The sequence below is a fragment of the Martes martes genome (assembly GCF_963455335.1).
Source record: "Martes martes genome assembly, chromosome: 4".
NCBI lineage: Eukaryota > Metazoa > Chordata > Mammalia > Carnivora > Mustelidae > Martes > Martes martes.
Window position 1 is genome coordinate 323,052 of NC_137891.1, and position 18,025 is coordinate 341,076.

The window sequence follows — 18,025 nt, forward strand, 5'->3', positions numbered from 1 at the left end:
CAGGGCAGGCCCTCAGACTTCCTGTTTCCTGTGGATTGAGCAGTGCTCTGGTGGGCTGCCTCTCGAGTCCCCCACACCCTTTAGGGAGCACATGCCCACCTGGTCTTTGGTGGCTTCTTGGGGCCCCGGCTATGCTGTCCTGGGGGCTCCTGAGCTAGATAGGAAAATGGAACATTGCAGTTTTAGGAACAAAGGTACTTAAGCAGCCAGAGTGGGAAGATCGGGAAGATAGAGTGTCTGCACGGACTAGGGAAGAGACTCGCCCTCCCTCCCGCACTGTGAGCACGGTCTGCCAGGGGGACGGGGAGTGGGGGAGGCTTGTGCTACCCGCCTAAGGCCGTGTGCTGGTCAGCTCCCTGAGCAGGGCAAGGGCAGCGATGGGATGCCTGGCAGACAGCCCGTCCACTCCAGGCGCGGCGGTTTGGCAGGCCTGAAGCGTTGTGGGGCAGTCGGAAGGCTGCATAGTTCAGGTGGTTTTCCAAACAGGACCTCCGATGGACAGTTTCTTGTCTGCATGAGCAAGGTTCCGTTACAGGGGTCCGGCGTCCACATACACGGCCTCAGTTCCCCAGGCTGTGGTTGTGTGAGGTGCTCTCCGTTCTTTTGAAAAGAGGCCGTGGAAAAGTAGTCTGAGCTGAATGGAGCCCTCTCTCCCTGCTCCTGCCCTTTCCACACCCGCCTCTGCCCTGCTTGGGTCTCTCCGGCATTTCCGGTGCATGGACGTTCTCATCCTTCTCTCGTGGTTTGAAAGAGTCCCTGAAAACCAGACCAAGCAGTCGTCTCATTTTATGTAGATACGGGGTGACTCTCGGCCTGGGCCCTTCCACCTAGTAGAGTTGATGTGGGGTTAAGGCATGGGTGAGGACGGGCTTCCTGGGTTTGGGGAACCATAAGGACACAGGTCTGAGGGCAGGCCAGGGAGGTCGGACTGGGTAGAAAGGGTGGCCACAGGCAGCTGGGCCACGTGGCCACCCGGTGGTCAGAGGTGGGGGGACGCACAAGAGGCAGGCAGCAGGGCCTGGAAACTGGATGAAGGGCTTCAGAGAAGGTTTCCAGAAGAGCAGAGCCGTGGGGTCAGGTGGGAGCACGGAGCATGGGGCTACGGAAAGGCCTGGCCTGAGGACGAGAGCTGAAGCTGCCGGTGCCGTGAAGCCTGGCAGGGGTAGGCCCCTCTTGGCTGCTGGGCTCCTCCTCTCCATGACCAAGGGCCATCTCTGGGCCCATTTTCCCAAGTGTGACTTGGAGTCCATGACCCAGAGGTTCCTGCATGGGCCTCGGGCCTGGCGTGGCTTCCGTAGGGTGCACACGCACGCTGCAGCGCTGGGTGCTCGGCCTCACCCTCGGCCCAGGGGCGCGGTTTGCGTGGCGGAGGCCAAGGCCGTGGGTCTGCCTTCCCCCTGCCTCGGTCTCTCCCATTTCTGCCCTGACTAGACGGAACTGCTCTTGGGTCCTGAAACAGGTCGTCTGAGCCTCTCGTGTGCTCTTGACCCTGACACTTCCTTACCCTCCTCATCCTACAGCACCGTTTTGATGGCCCACAACTGACAGGCCACAGGGCGCCTCCTTGGGCCGCAGCCCTCAGCTCTGTTCAGCAGGCAAGGATCGTTCTTTACCTCACAGCCCCACAAGGGCCCTGGCACCAGGGCCGTGTCACTGTCTGCCGAGTGGTGGAAGAAAGCGCGGAAAGACTGCTTCACGCTGTGTCTCCCGTGTGTCAGCACTGAGCTCAGGACTTCGTCGTATGCACATTCTGTGACTCGACCCTCCTGAGAATAAATGAGGACACTGAGTCAGAGATGGCCAGTGATTTTTCCCAAGCCCCACAGCCAGGGACCGGCAGGCTGGAGTCCAGTCCCAGATCTCCGGATTCCCACGCCAGTCCTCAGGGTCTGCTGGGCCCTGACACATGAACCACCACTCTTCCCTCTGCCTCCAGCAGCCGGGAGCGAGCCCCCAGGAATGGCAGCCTGATCCCGAGTTCTGCCATTCGGACTTTGCCTCCGGACAGTGAGACTGAGCTGCTGGGCATCTCTGTCAACTGGTACGGTCGGATCCCGGCTGTGCGCTGTAGGCCAGGCACCTGGTGTGTCGGGGCGGGCCGCCTCGCAGCTGGCGTGGGCCTTCGTGCCCTCAACCCCGTCTCACATCACTGGCCCGTGTTCTCCAAGGCCTGCCTCTCCCAGCCCCAGTCACTGGAAGTCATGACCTTGTCCAGAAAGGTCCAGCAGTAGCGGACAGGGCCAGAGGTGGCAAACCATACAACTGGTTTCTTAAAACACTTGGGATTTCCACTTTTGCGGTCACCACTGCATTGAGTTACCTGAGACCAGCCTGCACACGGAGAATAAAACAGACAGAGTTGTCCTGAAGTCATCAGAGATCTACTAAGGAGCGAAGACTTGAGGGCTGAGGAGAGGTCAGTGCTGCTCAGCACACATACAATGCCGCCTGTCTCTCAGCACAGCTGAGAGGCTGAGAAGCCGCACTGGCCACTGGGTGGTTCCATTGGCTCCAGCCATCAGCGCTCAGGGGCCACGGAAAGAGCCCTAGTTAACCTTCCGGGTTTCCACCTGGGCTCCAGGAAGGCTGTACCCAGGAGTAGGATGAGCCGTAAGTAGACCAGCCCTCAGACCCAACCCTGATTTCCAGTCAGCTCAGTCCCACATGGGGTTCAGATTATCTGCCCTTTGCCCAGCTGCCTGTCAGAAGCAAAGCTAAATCCAGAGCCTCAAGTGATCTCTACAGTTTGCCATCAGAATTTCAGTCTGAAATTATCTATGGAGAAAATCCTAAAGAACTGATCAAAAACTAACAACCACCACCACCTAGAACTGAAAAGTGGTTATGGCAAGTTTTCAGGATACAAGGTGGGTTTAAAAGGTCAGTCGCTTTCCGGTGTACTGGCCGGCAACAAACAAGTGGAATTTGAAACGGATGCATTTACATTGGCAGCCCCTGAAACGAAACCCATAGGTGTTAATCTAACAAAATATGTGCAGAATCTGTGAGGAAAACTGCAAAACTCTAAGGAGAGATAGCAAAGAACTGAATAAGCAGAGAGACGCCCCGCATTCGTGGACAAGAAGATTCCGTGTTGTCGAAGTGTCGGTTCTTCCCAGCGTACCCCGTAGACTCAGTGCAACCTCAGTCCAAATCCCAGCAAGTTATTTTGGGGACAGCAACAAACTCAGTCTAAGACTTATATGGAAAGGCAAGAGATCCAGAATACCCAACACAGTATTCAAGGGGAACAAAGCTGGAGGATGAGTACTGCTCGATTTTATGGCTTACTGTGGGGTGCCCGGGGGCTCAGTCAGTTAAGCAACTGCCTTTGGCTCAGGTCACAGTCCTGGGGTCCGGAGATCGAATCCCGCATCAGGCTCCCTGCTCAGAGGAGAGCCTACTTCTCCCTCTGCCCCTCCTCTCTCTCTGACAAATAAAATCTTAAAAAAAAAAAAACAAAAAACAAAAAACAAAAAACAAAAACAACTTACTACAAAGCTACCATAATGAAGACAATGTGGTGTTGGCAAAGAGTAGAGAAATAGGTCAGTGGGATGAAGTAGAGAACTAGGGACTAGATCGGACAATATAGTCGCTGATTTTGACGAGGGCAAGGGTAGTCAATGGAGTCGGGATAGTCTTTTCAATGAACGTGCTGGATCAGCTGAGCGTCTGCACGTGAAAAATGAATGAAGGCACAGATTTGACACCCTTCACAAAAATTAGCTCAAAATGGATCAAACACAAAACTTACTCCTAGAAGATGACATAGGAGAAAACCTAGGCGACCTCAGGGGTGGCGATGATTTTCAGATACAGCAGCAAAGGCACCATCCGCGAGCAAAATAGCTGATCAGCTCGACTTCGTGAAAATGAAAATCTCTGCTGTTCGAGACAGTGGCAGGAGAATGAGATGACAAGGTACAGCCTGGGACAGAGCGTTTACAAAGCTGCATGTGATAAAGGACTGTTACCTAAAATATACAGAGAAGAGGAGACAAGCGGTACCGCTAAGAAGCGGGCCGGAGAGCTCACGGACGCGTCCGAGAAGATGTACAGATGGCGAATGACCAAATAAAAGATGCTCCACGTCACGTCATCAGGGAGATGCATCGGGGAAGCGAGATCCCACGACACACCTGCTGGAACGGCCAAAATCCAGAGCACCCACGGCACCAGATGCCGGCGAGGACGCGGGGCGGCGGAGACGGCCACTCCCGGCTGGCGGGAGAGCAGCACGAGCCCGCGTGGCTCATCGGCTGGAGCCCTGCACCACTCTGGCGGGGATGGCGGTGGCTGGGGAGACCGCACGGGAGCTGGGCTGGGCTGCACGGAGATCGCTGTACTTTCCCCTCAATTTTGCTCTAAAAGCTGTTTTTCCATCTGTGCCCAGGGCAAAGTGTTGTTTGTATGGGTGAGGGCAAAGTCATAGGAGGGGAGGCTGCCTTTTTGGAGCACACCGGACCCTCTGGTTGAAAAACAGGACCTGAGATGCCGAGGGGTGAGAGGCAGCCCACCGCCTGGTAGGGGCACAGGCAGGTGTTAGACCGAGGAGTGAGGCCTGCAGAGAAATAAGCTTGTCAAAGCCAGGGTTAGGGAGGCCTCTGGGAGGGCCGCCCCTGGCTTCTGTAGAAATAGTTCTGTGCCTGGTGACGGGGTGTGACCAGAACGTACCCCCACACGCGTGCACATTCAGAGATGTGTGTGCACACACACCCTTGCAGGGAGTGTCATGATGGGCATCGGGGGTGGGGCTGTGTGAGGACAGGAGGGCCGCTACCCTAGGCTGCACTGCCCAGGGCTCAGGGCCTGAGCAATGAAGGGTGGACAGGCCATTTACAGGGAGCCCCCCAGCAACTATCAGGCCCCTGAAGCCTACAGCCCCCATTTCGGAATCAAGGAGAACACTGAGAAATGACCAGGCCTCTTGGGCCCTGACCTGAGTCACATGTGACACCCAGGCCAGTGGGTTCAGGCTGCTAGCTGAGCCATACTCCCACCTCCTCCCCAACAAGTAACCTGTGCCTGTCCCCACCCAGAGCCTCCCCAGGTAACCTGTGCCTCCCTGCTACCACCAGAGCCTCCCCCAGAGACTCCCCCAGGTAACCTGTGCCTGTCCCCCCACCCAGAGCCTCCCCCAGGTAACCTGTGCCTGTCCCCCCCCCGAGAGCTCCCCCCAGCTAATCTGTGCCTGTCCCCCCCCACAGCCTCCCCCAGGTAACCTGTGCCTGTCCTCCCCCAAGAGCTCCCCCCAGCTCATCTGTGCCTGTCCCCCCACCCAGAGCCTCTCCCAGCTAACCTGTGCCTGTCCCCCCCCGAGAGCTCCCCCCAGCTAACCTGTGCCTGTCCCCCCACCCAGAGCCTCTCCCAGGTAACCTGTGCCTGCCCCCCCAGGTAACCTGTGCCTGTCCCCCCGCCCAGAGCCTCCCCCAGCTAATCTGTGCCTGTCCCCCCAACCAGAGCCTCCCCCAGGTAACCTGTGCCTGTCCCTCCCCAGAGCCTCCCCCAGGTAACCTGTGCCTGTCCTCCCCGGAGCGTCCCCCAGCTAATCTGTGCCTGTCCCCCCCAGAGCCTCCCCCAGCTAATCTGTGCCTATCCACCCCCCAGAGCCTCCCCCAGGTAACCTGTGCCTGCCCCTCCAGGTAACCTGTGCCTGTCCCCCCCAGAGCCTCCCCCAGCTAATCTGTGCCTGTCCCCCCACCAGAGCCTCCCCCAGGTAACCTGTGCCTGTCCCCTGCCCAGAGCCTCCCCAAGTAACCTGTGCCTGCCCCTCCAGGTAACCTGTGCCTGTCCCCCCCAGAGCGTCCCCCAGCTGATCTGTGCCTGTCCTCCCCAGAGCCTTCCCCAGCTAATCTGTGCCTGTCCCCCCACCAGAGCCTCCCCCAGGTAACCTCTGCCTGTCCCCTGCCCAGAGCCTCCCCAGGTAACCTGTGCCTGTCCCCCCCCTCCCCCAGAGCCTCCCCAGGTAACCTGTGCCTGTCTCCCTCCCGCCAGGACCTCCTCCCTCCGGTGGAATTCGGGCACCAAGGAGCGCATGCTCATCAAAGTTGCGGACCGGGAGCCCAGCTTCCTCTCCTCCCAGGGCAACGGCTATGCCCTAGACAGCCACAGCGGCAGCCGCTCCCGCAGACCCTCAGGTGGGCAGCACTCGCCCAGCCTACAGACGTTCGCCCAGGACTCCGACGGCCCCGTCTTCTTCCCCGAGCGGCGGCCTTCCCCCTTCCTGAAGAGGGCTGAGCTAGGGAGTTGCTCCCCACTGCTGGCCCAGCCACGCAAGCCCACCAGTGACTCCCAGCCCTCCTCCCCACGCTACGCCTATGAGCCCCCGCTCTACGAGGAGCCCCCCGTGGAGTACCAGGCCCCCATCTACGATGAGCCCCCCATGGACGTCCAGTACGAGGCCGGTGGGGGCTACCAGGCCGGCTCACCGCAGCGGTCTCCAGGCCGCAAGCCGGCCCCCTTCCCCCAGTCTCCCAAGCAGGGCTCCTCCTCGCCCTCCCAGCAGCTGGTGCTGACCAGGCAGAGGTGCCCGGACCGCTTCCTGAGCCTGGAGTACAGCCCCGCGGGCAAGGAGTACGTGCGGCAGCTGGTGTACGTGGAACAGGCAGGCTCCAGCCCCAGGCTGCGCGCGGGCCCGAGGCACAAGTGCGCTCCCGCTCCTGGGGGAGGCTCGCTGCCCCTGCAGCCCAGCCCCTGCCTGCGGCGGGACCAGCGCCTGGGGGTCTCCTCCGGGGACTACAGCAGCATGGAGGGGCCCGAGCCCCGGCACAGCCAGCCCCCCATGCAGGCGCCCCAGGCCCAGGACGACGCTATGTCCTGGTCCAGCCAGCAGGACACCGTGTCCTCAACCAGCTACTCCCCGGGCACACGCAAGAGGAAGACCAGGAACCCTTCTCTGTGCCGCGCCCCCAGCACCTCGGCCGCCGAGGGCGCCGGGGACCGCGACCTCCTCGGGGAGCAGCCCCTGGCCGAGGAGCGGCCTCTGTGCGGGCCCAGCCTGGCCCCCGGGAAGCGTGCGGAGGGCAAGACGGGCGAGGCCGAGCCTTTCCTGGCGCAGGCGCGGCTGGCCTGGGAGGCGCAGCAGGCCCACCTGCACATGAAGCAGCGGGGCAGCTGGGACTCCCAGCAGGACGGCTCGGGCTACGAGAGCGACGGCGCCGTGCCCCTGCCCATGCCGGGGCCCGTGGTGCGTGCCTTCAGTGAGGACGAGGCGCTGGCCCAGCAGGATGGCAAGCACTGGCAGAGGGGCGCCTTGGAGAGGCTGGCTTTCCCCCAAATCCTGCTGGAGAAAAGCGTCTCCGTGCAGACCAACCTGGCCTCGCCAGAGCCCTACCTTCACCCCTCACAGGTACGGGGCCGCTGCCAGGGTCCCTGGCCAGGGGCGTGGGGCGGTGGGGGGGCGGGCAGTGGTTCCAAGGCACGGTGCGACACTCAGCTCGTGGGAAGGCCTGGCCGGTGGTGGCCGGTCACCTGGGGGGCAGAGGCCGTGCCCTGACTCCTGACGCCACCCGGGCCGTGGGTGCAGGGAAGTCGGGAAGCAGTGGGGCAGCCGCCCAGCCCCTGAGCCCCGGGTTCTCTGTTCTCCCCTGTGAGCGGGCTGTCAGGGGAGGGGCCCTGCAGGTGGAGGGTCAGTGCGGCTCTTCTGCAGCGAGGAGGGAAGACCCGACACCTGGTCCTGCGGGCAGGACCTCGTGCTGCAGCTGGAACCAAAGCCGAAGCCTGGCCTGGCTTGTCCCCTCTGCTCAGCGCCAGGCACGGGCGTCAGTCGGGCTCTGTGAACCCAGGTACAGCTTCTGTCTAGCTCATGTGCTGGAGCTTGGTGCCCCAGAACTTTGTCTGGGGCAGCGTCCTAGTTCTTACTTCCTGACCCCTGACCTTTCCCACCAGTCGGCCGCGTGAAGCCCTGAGGGTCTGCCCCAGCGTCTGCCAAGAGCTGGCGGTGGCCAGAGGGCCTCCTGGTGCTGGGCTCCCGTCCCCACCGGGGAAGACCTACCTGAGGTCCTGGTGACCTGGGGAGGCCGGTGTCCCTGGGCAGGGCTGCCTTAGTGCCTCCAGGCTGGAGAGCTCAGAGCGGCGTTTCTGTCCAAGCCGAGAAGAGACGCCTTGTTACCCCAGTGATGTGTCGTATGGTTGTGCTGAGGCCATTAGGGAACCAGGGAGGGGGCTTGAGACAGACCTTCCCTTCCCAGCCTTGTAGGAAGCACCTGAGCCACCTGGCATGGCGGGCCATGCCAGTGCCCAGCCTCCTCTGCCCACAGCCCCAGGTGGGGATCTTTGTTGGAGGGCTGAGGGGGTGACAGAGGGGGCAGGCACTGTAGCAGACCCAGTGAGACCTCTGTGTTTCTCTGTGGAACCGTGCATCTTGGGTTCTTCGCATCTGGCGGGGCTGCTCTCTTCATCTGTTTCTCAGCCTCAGAGCTCAGAGAACTAGCAGAAGCCAGACAGCAGGAGCAGTGCCCTTCCACCATGCACGGGGTCCTAGCCTCTTCCCACCTGGGACTGGTCAGCCCAGGAAGCCACTGAAGCACACAGGTGGCTTCTTCCCACCCCTAGACCTTCCCTGGACACCCTCCCCCCACCCCACCACCAGCTGTCAGTCGCGGGAACAGGGAGGGGGCCTCCTTTACACCTCTGGGTAAAGGGTAGAAGAAAGGACTCTGGGGGTCCCCTTCCCGGCCTCATGAGAGCATCTAGCGTGTGTTTATGAGGTGGGTAGAACCGGATGAGGCCCAGACCTCCTCCAGCAGCCTCCCGGCTGGCCGGGGAAGCCACACCTCTCTCCTGGCAGGGTCAGGTGGAGTCCACAGCCCCTCATGGCCCCTCTGTCCTTCCCAGTCCGAGGATCTCGGCTCCTGTGCCCAGTTTGAGAGTAGCCGGCAGGCCCGCAGCGTCATGCCCAGTGCCAGCTGCGTGTTCCCCACCTTCACGCTGCGCAAGCCGTCCTCAGAGACTGACATCGAGAACTGGGCCTCCAAGCACTTCAACACGCACACCCAGGGCCTCTTCCGGCGGAAGGTGTCCATTGCCAACATGCTGGCCTGGAGCAGTGAGTCCATCAAGAAGCCCATGATTGTGACCAGCGACCGCCACGTGAAGAAGGAGGCCTGTGAGATCTTCAAACTGATCCAGATGTACATGGGTGACCGGCGCGCCAAGGCTGACCCGCTGCACGTGGCCCTGGAGATAGCCACCAAGGGTTGGAGCGTGCAGGGCCTGCGGGACGAGCTGTACATCCAGCTGTGCCGGCAGACCACGGAGAACTTCCGCCTCGAGAGCCTGGCCCGCGGCTGGGAGCTCATGGCCATCTGCTTGGCTTTCTTCCCACCCACACCCAAGTTCCACTCGTACCTGGAGGGCTACATCTACCGGCACATGGACCCCGTCAATGACACCAAAGGTAAGGCCCAGTGCGCGAGATTCCCGGCGCCCCGGGCTCCGCTGCCGGCTCCGGGAAGGGCTGTGGCGAGAGCATCCCAGTCTGCGCAGGCCACGGATATGTGGCACGGCACCTCTAGGCGGACACACGGGTCCTCCAAGGGCCAGGCCCTAAATTTCCACAGGGACATGGGGTCCTCGGGGAGCCCTTCCCTGCCACTGAGGCCCTGAGGAGGATGACAGGCCATCCTGGAATAGGGTCCTCAGCCAGCTGGCCCCCTCTCTGCTGATTCCTCCACACCTGGTCCTCTGATGAGGGTCCTCATGTACTCACTGTGTTTGGTTTCAGCCGTGCTGTGGTCTGGTGAGGTGGTCCCCCCAGTCGGGCTCTGGCCGTCTGCTGTGGGGGGGGAGGAGGCTGGGAGCCCTGGAGCAGGGTTCCTGAGAGCAGGGAGGAGCCTGGGGGGCCAGGCACCAGCTCTGGCTAGAGCAGTGGGCCTTCGGGGCACTGCAAGCTGACCTGGCCCTGAGCCACCCCGAGAAGTCAGAGGTTGGCCTAGCACGGGCAGCCACCTGCCGATGGCTGCCCGGGGCCAAGTATGGGGCCAGATTCTGCGAAGGGCTCCTGAAAGCCATGCATTAGGTTGGTCTGGGCCCATACTGGGCTGCTCCAGGGAGGACTCAGGGCCACGGCCCTGCTAACCAGACAGCGGCTGCGCAGCTGACACCGGTCCTGTGCCACTAGAGAGAGCGTAGGCAACAGCCGCATCTGCAACAGGCTGTCTGCCACCCAGACAGCCACAGGTGTCCCCAAGGCACGGCCATGGAGCCAGTGTCCCGACGCACGCACTCACGCACTTTCTGGGCTCCTCTGTGGGAGTGACTGTCTACCTCGATCCAGCCAGGGCCTTGCTCCGGCCCAGGGGTGTCGGGCCCCGGTGGGTGCACACAGCGATGGGGGCTGTGGCAGCCCAGGCGGTGGTGGGTCCTCGGGAAGGTCAAGCACAGGCACCGTGCAGCACATCAGCCAGTTGGCCACAGATCTTAGAAGCCAGGAGATTTTCACGTGGTTTTGGGGGTGGTTGGTTGGTTTTTAAGATTTATTTATTTTGAGAGAGAGAAAGTGCCTGGGGAGGGGAGGGGCAGAGGGCCAGAATCCTCCAGCGACTCCCCCTGCGCAGAGCCCGACGTGGGACTCGCTCTGACAACCCATGAGATCATGACCTGAGCTGAAACCAAGAGTTGGATGGTTAACCAGCTGAGCCACCCAGACGCCCTTCACTGAGGCACGTGGTGTTTGAAGCAGGGTCACTGAGCATAGCCGGTGGGCGTCCCCAGGCAGTTTCTCCCGACATGCGGATCATGTAGCCTGATGGGCCGCCTGGGTCTGCCTCGTCTGCCTCAGTCTCTCAGGCCTTCCCAGGAGAGGGTGGTCCCCTGTTTGCTTCATGGTTCGTGTCAGTCTTCCCCAGAGGCCTTAAAGTGTGTGTCCGCTGCTCAGCACATGGCCTTTGGGGCCCCAGGGAGCACTTGCTCAGTAAAAAGGTGAGTGAAGAGCGAGTGCACAGAGCCTCAGAGGCTCCTGAGGCCGTTCCTGCCAGCCAGCGGGGCATCCTGTCGGGGGCTAGAGCTCCAGGCCCCGTGCTGGGCCCGGCAGGATACTCCTCATGGCACAGAGGTTTGTGGGCCTTGGTCCTAGTGTCTGTACCATGGGGATGGGGCTGGAGTATATGAGGGAGTTGGTGGTCATCCTGGACCTATGTGGCTTTGAGCATCTGCCCACCCGAGGGAGGCCCAGGTGGTCTCAGCGCCCCATGTCCTCGGCCTGCAGAGGGAGAGTGGGTCTGTGTGGTCCCACCGACAGGAGCCTGCTTCTAGGCTGTGGGATCGGCCTACCCAGGACCGTCGCTGGGTAGGCCTGTGCCGTAGACCCTGCTCGGTGCTGAGCCAGAGGGGAGGCCTTGTGCTCTCTCCCACTGGCACATCAGGAACAGGCACTGTGGCTGGTGCTCGGGATGGCACCACCGTTGCTCGGGAGGGCACCACCGCTGGCCCACAAGGACGGAGCCTCTTCTTGGAGAAAGGAAATCTGCGGCCCATCTCCAGGCCACAGGCAAGGGCAGAGCTGAGCCCAGATCCCTAGTGGTGCTGCCCACCTGGACCTCAGAAGTCTTTGGTTTTTTCTGCCGTCACCCGTGTGATACCTCCTGTGTGTGTGGTCACCATTGCAAGGGACCAAGGCGCCAGTGCAGTGATCCCCAGGTCCCATGTCTGTGGACCCCTGGCTCAGCCTTGCCTCATACGTGGCCACACCTTTGTGCCAGCAGCCAGCGGGGTCCTTTCCCAACTTGTGTCCTTAGGGCTTCCTTTGCAGGCTGTCAGCAGACATCGCAGACCGTGTGCCCCGCGCAGCAGCACTGTGGAGGGGCGCAGACCCTAAGAAGGATCCTTCGCCGTCCGTGTGTTCAGTAAGACTCAGCGTTTCCACGGAAAGGTGTCAGAGGGAACACATACATTTACTTGGACTCTACCCTGAAGTCCTGCTAAATGAACAGGGAAGGAATTTTTTAAAGGCGAGAGGGAAAAACAAGGGAATGGACCGTGGTGCAGCCACTGTGAAAACCAGTTTGGCAGCTCCTCAGAAATGAAACACAGGGTTACCGTAGGGTCCATCACCTCCAATTCTGTGTATTTACCTAAAAGAATTGAAAGCAGAGACTTGAACAGACAGATATTTGTACACTCAGAGTCACAACAGCCAAGGGGGGGAACGCGGCTCAAGTGTTCATCAGTAGATGAGCAGATAAATGGAATGTGCTCCGTCCCTGCAAGGCAGGATTGTTCAACCTAAGAAACTGCAGGGAATTCTGACACACGTACAACATGGATGAAACCGGAGGGCATCACGGTCCGTGAAATAAGCCAGTTCAGAAGAAGTGCTGTGCGAGTCCACTCTTAAGAGGCCCTCGGATATCCATGTTCATGGAAGCAGAAAGAATGGTGGGTGCCGGGGGCGAGGGGAGGGACGGGTGTTCGCACTTGGCTTGGTGAGAAGTCCTGGAGGTGGAGAGTGCTGACAGTCACACCACAGTGATTGCCCTTAATGCCATTGAACTCTACAAGGATAAATGGTTAGGGTGGTCAATTTTATCTTGTGTTTCTCTTACCACAATAAAAATAAGAACACCCACAAGGACAAAGAGAATGAACACTATGTTTTGGAAGCAGAAAAGTGCATGAACAAGTGGCAGGAGGTGGATCCCGAGCAGACAGGGGCCAAGCTAAGCAGCAGAAGCAGGTGGCTTCATCGGGGGTGGAGCCCGCGTGACCTGGAAGCTGAAAACAGAAGGACTAGTGGAGTCTTGCTCAAGAAGCAAAGCAGCCACCATAGAGAGGCAGCTACCATGGATTCCGGACCCAGAGCATTTGGGCTCAGATCCCAGCCACATTTTCAAGATAGGCAGTAAAACAAATCTCAGTAAATGCTAAAGAAGGTAAATCATAGAAGGTGTGTTTTCTAGTCACAACAGAATTAAATTAACAATCAGTAACACTAAGATATCTGGAAAACCCCCACATGCCTGGAAACTAACGAGCGTATACTGTATAGCCCATGAGTCAGATAAAAACCTGTTGGCAAGGGGACCTACAGGGAAATTAGGAAGTATTTTGAACTGAAAGAAAATGAAAACAAAACATATTAATTGTGGGATTAATTAATATGTTCACGGCAGTTCTTAGAGAGAGAGTCATAGTATCTTAATATCTATATTATAAAATGAGATCTCAAATCAGTGGCCTCAGTGTCTATTCTAAGAAACTCAAAAAATAATTTCTACTAAAACCAAGCAGAAGACAGAAAATACTAAACATCAGAGTAGAAATCAGTGAAAGTGAAAACAGAAATACCGCAGAGAACCAACGAAACAAAAAGCTAATTCTTTGAGAAGATTGATAAAATTGACAAATCTCTAGCCAGACTGATGAGGACAAAGAGAGAACATAAATTACCAATGTCAAGAATGAGAGATGACGTCACGACAGACTCAGCATGTCAAAAGGTGATCAGACGAACAACTCAATGCCCGTAAATTGAACAGTTTAGAGGAAAACAGATTCCTTGAAGGACACCAACTACCGAAGATGGCCCAGTAAGAAATAGACAACCAAAAAAACGTATAATTATTAAGGGAATTGAATTGATACTTAAAACCTTCCCGCAAAGAAAAGTAAAGGCCCATATGGCTTTACTGGTCAATTTTACCGAACAGTTCATTGCTCGGCCGTTCTTTACAAACTCATTGAGAAGATTGAAGTGGAAGGACTATCTCCCCATTCATCCCCTACCAGAATTATAAAAGGACATTACAAAAAAAGAAAAGTGTAGACAGTATCCCTTCTGAACGTAGAGCAGAAATTTTTTTTTTTAAGATTTTTATTTATTTATTTGACAGAGATCACAAGTAGGCAGAGAGGCAGGCAGAGAGAGAGGAAGGGAAGCAGGCTCCCCACCGAGCAGAGAGCCCGATGGGGGCTCGATCCCAGGACCCTGGGATCATGACCCGAGCCGAAGGCAGAGGCTTAACCCACTGAGCCACCCAGACACCCTGAGAGAACAGAAATTTTTAACAGTATTTTAGCAAATTGAGTCCAACAATATATTAAAGAGATAATGTATCTTGAATAAGTGAAGTTTATCTGAAGAAGGAAAGGTTGGATTAACATTAAAAAGTCAATCACTGTAATTTACCATAGCAGCAGAGTAAAAGGGAAAAACCATGTGATCATTCCAGTAAGCATAGAAAAAGCATTTGGCAAAAATCCAACATTTCTATGCCTGATAAAAATTCTAAACAAACCTAAGAACAGAAGGGAACCTCTTCACCCTGACAAAAGGCAAATTTTTTTTTTTTAAACCCTACAGTCCCCAAAAGAATGGAAAGCGAGCCCTCCGACAGATACTTGCACACCCCTGCCCAGTCATCCAGCAGGTACCTGGATAAGTGAAATGTGGTCTGTCCGCGCAGGGGGAGGTTTTGCCGCCATAAGAGGAGTGAAGTTCTGATACATGTTATAACGTGGGAGAACATTGGAAAGTTACTCTAAGTGAAAGAAACCAGATACAAAAGGACAGATACTGTACAACTTACATGAAATATCTAAAATAAGGAAACTCATAGAGACACAAAGTAGATTAGAGGTTACCAGGAGCTGGAGGAGGGGAAATGAGGAGTTTTGGTTTGGTGGGGACAGGGTTTCTGTTGATGGTGATGTACAAAGTTTGGAAATAAATGTGGTGGAGGCTGCATGACGTTGTGAATGTATTGGATGCCACTGAGTTGTACACTGAAAAATGGGTAAATGGCTACATCTTTATGTTTTTATTTTACCACAATTAAAACGAAGAACACCTCTAGCCAACATCATACGTCATGGAGTGCTTTCCTCCAAGTTCGAGAACAAGGCAAGGCCCTCCAGCCGCACTGCACCAACTCAGAGTCATGCTGGAGGGCCAGCCAGGGCAAAGTCACAGAGGAGAAATAAAGGGCATCCAGACTGGAAAAGGAAGTGTGCAATTATCTTTATTCACAGACAGCACGGTCTTCTGTGAGATGCATACAAGTACCGTGTGAGCTGAGCAAGTTTGCGGGACGCAAGACCAATATGGAAAAGCTCAGCGTGTTTCCACGTAATAGCAGCACACAAATGGAAAATTTAAAAATGCCATCTGGGAGTGCCTAGCTGGACAGTGGAGCATGAGACTCTGGTATCAGGGTTGTGGGTTCGAGCCCCACGTTCAGTGGAAGATTACTTTGAAATAAAATCTTTTAAAAAATCCGAAGTAGCATTTAAAAATGTGATACTTAGAGATAAATCAGACAAACGATGTCTGAGACTTCTACGCTAAAAACTCCCAAACATTACTGACAGTCAGGAAGACCTAAGTTGATGGAAAGAAATACCACGTTCATGAATCAGAAGACTCATTAGTGTTAAGCTCTTACTTCCTTCCAAACTGATGTGTAGACGGAATGCTAACCAAAATCTTAATAGGTTTTTTTTAATTAAGAAATTAATTAGGGTGATTCTAAAATCTGTAGAAAATTCAGAGGATCTAGAATAGACAAAATACCGCTTGAACAGGAAGAGCGAAGTTGGCGGACTAACCCTACTCTTCCTCAAGGGTTATCATAAAGCTGCGGTAGCAAGAGAAGGAGTGTTGGCTACAGGTAGACGGTCGCTCCGTGAGTGTTGGCTACAGGTAGATGGTAGCTCCGTGAGTGTTGGCTACAGGTAGACGGTAGCTCCGTGGGACAGGACGGAGGCCAGAACGAGACCCAGACACACGCAGTCTGGTAGCTTTACACGGAGATGCGAAGGCACTTCAGTGAAGAAGGGACGGTGCCTTCTTCAAGTGGTGCTGGGACGGCTGACGTTCCAGATGCAAAAAAAAGATGAGCTTCCAGCCATGCTTTGCACAGTGTGCAAAAACTATATGAAACTATGAAAAACTTAGAATTATAAAACCAGAGCAAAACAAAGACGTTTTTTCTTGAATTAGGCGAGGTTTCCATGTGTGACAGTAAAAGCACGGTCTACAAGGGAAAACATTGGTCCGTTGGACTTGAACAAAGTTAAACCTCCTGCTCGTCAAGAGACGCTGTAAAGAGAAGGAAGAGGCGCAGGCGTCACAGACGAGCAGGAAGAGGAGGCTAGAGGGTCCTGTGGGGGTGCGTCGGAGTCGGGGCTGTTGGTGTGGGGCTGTCTGGGGGATGCGTGTCCACGTAGGACACGGGCGCACCTGTCCCAGCTCTGTCAGCGCCCCAGGAACGGTGAGCACACCTCACCCCCAGCTCTTGATCCCTTTTCCATTCAAGGAACCAGGGCTCCTTGGAGAAACAGCTGGGTGTAGGGCTGGGGGGACAGCAGAGAGAGTCACAGGACACAGGAGCCAACTGAATGGGCTCCCGGTGGCCAAAACTGGAGCCATTTGAGCAAAAAACGAAGTCGTATTGGGTCAGAAGCCCCACTGTAAAATGATACATCCGCAAGTCCGCGCGGATAAGAGTAAATGATCCGATAGATGAGACGGCGGTTCCCGTGCAGAAGAGTACCAGCCGATTTCTGTAGACGGTCCCGTCAGAGTAGAGCATAACTCCCAGCCTTAGCGTGGGCTGACTTCCAGAGAGCACAGGTTGGACGGGGGCCTCAGGGCTGCCTGTCAGCAGTGCTGAGTTTCTTTGTGCAGAGTGGGAGGTCGGCCCACGTGGGTCCGAGATGCCTGCTCTATCACCCAGCACCTCCTCTAGCACCGCTCAGGACCCAGCCCGCCCGCGGATCGGAAGCGTCTCCTCCCTCTTGCCCTTCCCTGCGTCGTCCTGCCCACCCCCCATCTGAGGAGAGCCAGCTTTCTGGTCGGCCGTGCTCAGAAGGGCCCCAGGACTTCCCCAGCCCCGTGGTCCAGACCCGCCCCTGTGCACGGCCGCACGGCCGTACAGGTACACACAGCGCAGCACTCCTGGGCTGCGTCCCCCTCAGCCCCGGCTGGGTGTTGGCCACGGCCCTGCTTCGCTTGGAGGAACCCAGCAGGGGCGCGATGCCTGCCCGGCCAACTGGGGTCAGCCCCCTGCAGGCCCAGGGGCCTCCTTGCCAGCCGCATCGGGACCCGCGTGGGCATGCATTCCTGGCTTGTGTTCTGTGGTCCTCACGGCTCTGTTTGCTCCCCAGTGACGCAGCATATGAAAGCGCTCCTGGAAAGGAACACTAAGAAGAAGCCCAAGTTGAGAAAGAAACCCAAGCCTTATGTTGAGGAACCGGATGGTAGGGCCTCTCCCCAGAGCCCCTGTGCGCTGTGTCTGCACAGCTCTGCTCTCCGGCCTCGGCCGCCTGGCCTCCTTTCTCTAACCGCTTCTGGGCTGGAAGGGGTGTTGGTGGGTGGCACTAACCGTCAGGCTCGTGGGCTTCTGTGCCGGCCGGGTGCCCGGGTCACCGAAGGGGCTTCCGTGGCAGGCCACACCTGCCCTGTGCCTCTTTTCTCTGTGGTGCTCAGGACAGTCTCCAGCTTGCACCCTGGGCTCTCGGTGGGGAAGGGCGTGAGGACAAACTGGGCAAGGCCTGCTGGGAGCACCCCTAGCTGAGCGCGTGCGGAGGAAGTGCCCTAGGGCAGGCATCTTCCTGCCCTGACCTCCAGCCCAGGCTGCCCTGGGGTGGGGCGTAGAGTCTGGCATTGCTTCCTTGGTGGGAGCCCAGGGATCTCCCAACTTCCCCCACCAGCCGCGCCCTTCCCCTGGGCCCTGGCTCAAGACCCAAGCACCCCCCCCCCAAAAAACCCACACCCCCATCCCACCGCCGTCCAAGCTCCAGGGAAGCCCTGTTAACACAGGACTGTGCCCTCCCTGCTGCGGGAGGGCACCGCTGTCATATCCCCTTCCCCTCCTGGCACTGGGGCTCTGAGACCAGCCCCAGTGCCACCACTCGAGCTTCCCCCAGCCTTGAACACACCTCACTCTCCAAACGTGCCCTACTTTTCGTCCTCTAATACCACTCGGCCTTGACACGCCTTTCTCCGGGGAAGCTGTCTGACTGCCCACTGCCCTCGGCAAGAGTGGGCAGCTGTAGTCCAGGGTCCCCAGCTGCTCTCAGGCCA

The 18,025-nt window shown here is 57.4% G+C and overlaps 1 protein-coding gene across 1 annotated transcript in view; it reads left to right on the forward strand.

Moving 5' to 3' along the window:
• The window catches only part of ARHGAP39 (Rho GTPase activating protein 39), a 96,670-nt gene that overhangs the window by 73,268 nt on the left and 5,377 nt on the right, over nucleotides 1-18,025 (forward strand). Inside the window, exons 5-7 of the mRNA XM_080802700.1 lie at nucleotides 5,998-7,351; nucleotides 8,839-9,400; nucleotides 17,107-17,199. Of these exons, the coding sequence (XP_080658826.1) occupies nucleotides 5,998-7,351; nucleotides 8,839-9,400; nucleotides 17,107-17,199 (2,009 nt within the window). The remainder of the gene's footprint in view (nucleotides 1-5,997; nucleotides 7,352-8,838; nucleotides 9,401-17,106; nucleotides 17,200-18,025) is intronic.